The sequence below is a fragment of the Halyomorpha halys genome, unplaced genomic scaffold (assembly GCF_000696795.3).
Source record: "Halyomorpha halys isolate HHAL.00 unplaced genomic scaffold, Hhal_1.1 Scaffold1300.1, whole genome shotgun sequence".
Taxonomy (NCBI): Eukaryota; Metazoa; Arthropoda; class Insecta; order Hemiptera; family Pentatomidae; genus Halyomorpha; species Halyomorpha halys.
Window position 1 is genome coordinate 163,346 of NW_027105571.1, and position 3,676 is coordinate 167,021.

Consider the following 3,676-nt stretch of genomic DNA (forward strand, 5'->3'; position numbering starts at 1 on the left):
AGATAGTTGACCGTATGAAGTAGATTGTAGGAAGATAGTCCGGGTGGCGGTCAATAAAGCTATCGAAATAGTAATAGAAAACTATTTATTGTAGGGCTTAGTCAGGACTGTCAGATTGAAACAAAGATGACAAATGTTGTTCAGTTGTCATCTCTTTTTCAATTTGACAGCTCTGATGAAGCCCTGCAAAGTGGGACGAAACACTGGTTAACCATAAATAGTTTTATTTTACTATTTTGATACCTTTATTGACTATCACCCAGACTATCTTCCTAAAATATATTTAATTTTTGGTTATAATGTTTCTTAGTTTGTTTGATATTATCTCCCTTTTTGTTTTCAGCCCTGAAATTCAGGCTGAAACGTCAGTACAACTAAAATAAGTTTTATTGGAACACCGTGCATAATATATAAAAGGAAGATGGTCTGGGTGCGGTCAAAATAACTCAAATAGTAATTAAATTATTTATTGTGAGCCAATGTTTAGCTCCACTTTGCAGAGCTTCAATGGGTGAAAACAACTAAAATAATGTAACAAAGTAAGATAATAAGTAACATGAAATATCAGGAATATGATGAAAGAATAGTTAACATAAATTTTGGGCCGCCCATAGCTCAGTGGTTAAGACACAGTCTTACCAATTTGATGTCTATTTGCGGTGCCGGTTCGAATCCGGCCTGGGACGTTGACTTTTTTCATTGAGTGGCAGTCCCACAAAATGAAGAAATTTGACCCCCAACCATGGTTAGGCAGTATAGGACTCCAATGGGAGTCTTGGCCGAAAAAAACAAAACAAAAAAAACAAAACAAATTTTCATGTTATCTATTATCTTGCTTTGTTATATTATTTTAGCTGTTTGTATCTTTTTTACCTCCGATGATGTAGTATAAAGTGTAGCCAAACTTCGGCTCATAATAAATAGTTTAATTACTATTTGAGTTCTGTTGATCGCACCCAGACCATCTTCTGTTTATAATTAATAAGTTTTACCTATTTTTATCATTAGTAACTGAACGCCTGATCATCTCTTCAAAATCTAAAATCCTTTAAAACAGTATTTGAATTTTATCTTAATGTGAATGTATTATGTTGTTTTGAATTTCATTAAAAATGAATTTAATTCATGATACTAATTAATAAGAATTATGGATTTATATAATATAATGATTTCAGCGGGGAGCCCATATGTTTACTTATTGCTATGAGAATTCGTCCCGCCTTTGGTTCCCTTGTGTTGATAGTTATGCCGAACCTTGCACATGGCGACTTGAATTTACAGTTGATGAGAATATGACAGCTGTGTCTTGTGGTGATCTTATAGAAGTGGTCTATACACCCGACATGAGAAGGAAAACGTTTTATTATGGTCTTAATATTCCTGCAGCGGCTCCTAACATTGCGTTAGCAGTTGGGTAATGTTTATACCGTTTGCATGTTCATTATTATTTATTGTAAGTTTACCTATCCTTATTATGTATGCAGTTTTGCATGAACCCTCTCCATTCTCACTCTGGTCTATGAAACCAAAATTGAGGGACCTGCAGTAATATTGAAGATTATTTCAGTAGGACATCTCGGTTAGTCCAATATATTTCTGGGCGAGGGGCTATATCCTGTATGCTCCATTAAGTCAAGTAGTGGTGTTCCTATACAGCACAAAATGGTACTAAAGACCAACACTTCTCAGTTGCATACGGAATCCAGTGTCTAAAGGAATTTCCTAATGCTGTAGAATGCCAGGTTCTGTTTGATTTGGTGATCGTTAATTGAACGATTGAAAATGGAAGAAAAAGGAAATTATATAAATGGATTAAACTATTGCAAAAAAAAAAAAAAAAGGAATATATTTATAGGGTTAGTAGTGTTAATGAAATGAAACAAATAGAATTTTTATAAAAATTAATTATTATAAACTAAACAAAACAAAAGAGATGTCTTCTTTAACAAAAATAAAATATTTTATGTTAAGTTGAAAGACGTGTTGATGATAGCCGTAGTAGAACATGCTGCAGTGTGATACATAATACGACAAGCGCTAGTAGTTGTTATGAGGCCTCAAAGACGACTCACTGTTTTGAACATATGACGCTGCAGATAGTCCTTTGTTATAAACTATTAATTCCTTATTTCAAACAGGGCAGTTAAATATTTATTCATACAAAAAGATATTTTACATTACTGTATAATTTATAAAATTAAAAGTATATATAAATATTAATTCCTTATATGAGTGTTAAATGTTCATGTGAATCAAACATGTTATTTTAATACAAATTTGTCATTAAAAAAGTTTTTAAAGACAAAGAAAGGTAAATAATTTTTTTTAAATCTTGCAGTATAATTAAAAAAATGATATTAAAGAAATAAAATAAAACAGGCATCATGAGAAGTGACTTTTTTACTTCCTTATTGCTGCAGATCCCTCAGTAATTAATTAGAAATTATGAATTTCTAATTAATGTCTGGTATACACCTATCATAGCCAGCTAGTGGTTATATTTATGAAATACTCAGTAGCAGATGTTTAGCAAAAAAAAAAAAAAATTTCTACTTTATAAATAAATATTTATAGAAAATATATGATACCTATTAAGAATATATTGAAAAAATTAACTAAAATCCCTTAAGAGTAATATTTAATTTAATTTTTTCCTAGGCCATTTGAAATCTTTGTCGATCCATACATGCATGAAGTGACACATTTCTGCCTTCCTGGATTGATGGAAAATTTGAAAGTTTCTGCCCGTTACATGCACGAGGCCTTTGAATTTTACGAAGAAACGCTTTCCAATCGCTATCCTTATCCTTGTTATAAACAGGTTTTTGTTGATGAAATTGATTTACTATCACATTCCTATGCAACAATGAGTATATTAAGGTATGTTATTTTATATATTGTAATAATCATAAATTTATTAAAATAAAATGAATGGAATTTAATATTTTTTAACTTAAATTCTCATATCTTAAAAGATAGTTTGGGTTCAAATTAAAAACTTTAATATTTAACAGATAATAGAATTTTGTAACATAAGAGACTCTTTTCTCAGGGCGGGTTTCCTGGCAATCAGAACCAGACAACACTTTACCAATAATAACACTTAAACTTAATTAATAGATATTCTACAAATACAATAAATTTCAGTTAGAACAAAACTAACCAATTACACAACCTTCCTTTGATGATATATTACTGTTGAAATTCTCTTGTCCATGATGCTATCCAACTCACCAATGGCTTCCAGTCCTTCCCGCTTCTACCCGAACGGACGTCTTCTCCCCAAGCCAGCAAAATCAAGAGTCCTAGTTTCCTCTCTTCTATCTTCAATGTTCACTGGTCGATCCAAAAATTAATCTATTGCAGTACAATCACTCTGCTTTACTTGCTATGATTTACGATTTAAATAGTTTATTGATAATTGTTACTTTCTTCCATTTCTTCTTTGATTATTACTTTTCAATAATTACTGCATAGGAACAACAAAAGTTGAAAAATTTCAATCCATGTTATCAAACACAAACAACCCAACGAACACTTCAGAAGGACGCGCACCGCCATCTTTCTTGCTTTGAACAACGTATTTATTTTAGACAATGAAAACTGGTTAGCTTGCTTTTTGATTTAAAATAACAAATAAACAATACTGAAACAATATACATAAAATAAAAACGTA

The 3,676-nt window shown here is 31.1% G+C and overlaps 1 protein-coding gene across 1 annotated transcript in view; it reads left to right on the forward strand.

Annotated features, from left to right (window-relative positions):
* Taf2 (TATA-box binding protein associated factor 2) overlaps nucleotides 1-3,676 on the forward strand; it is a 34,601-nt gene that overhangs the window by 5,079 nt on the left and 25,846 nt on the right. The window contains exon 4 of the mRNA XM_067052014.1: nucleotides 1,176-1,414. Within this exon, the coding sequence (XP_066908115.1) occupies nucleotides 1,176-1,414 (239 nt within the window). The remainder of the gene's footprint in view (nucleotides 1-1,175; nucleotides 1,415-3,676) is intronic.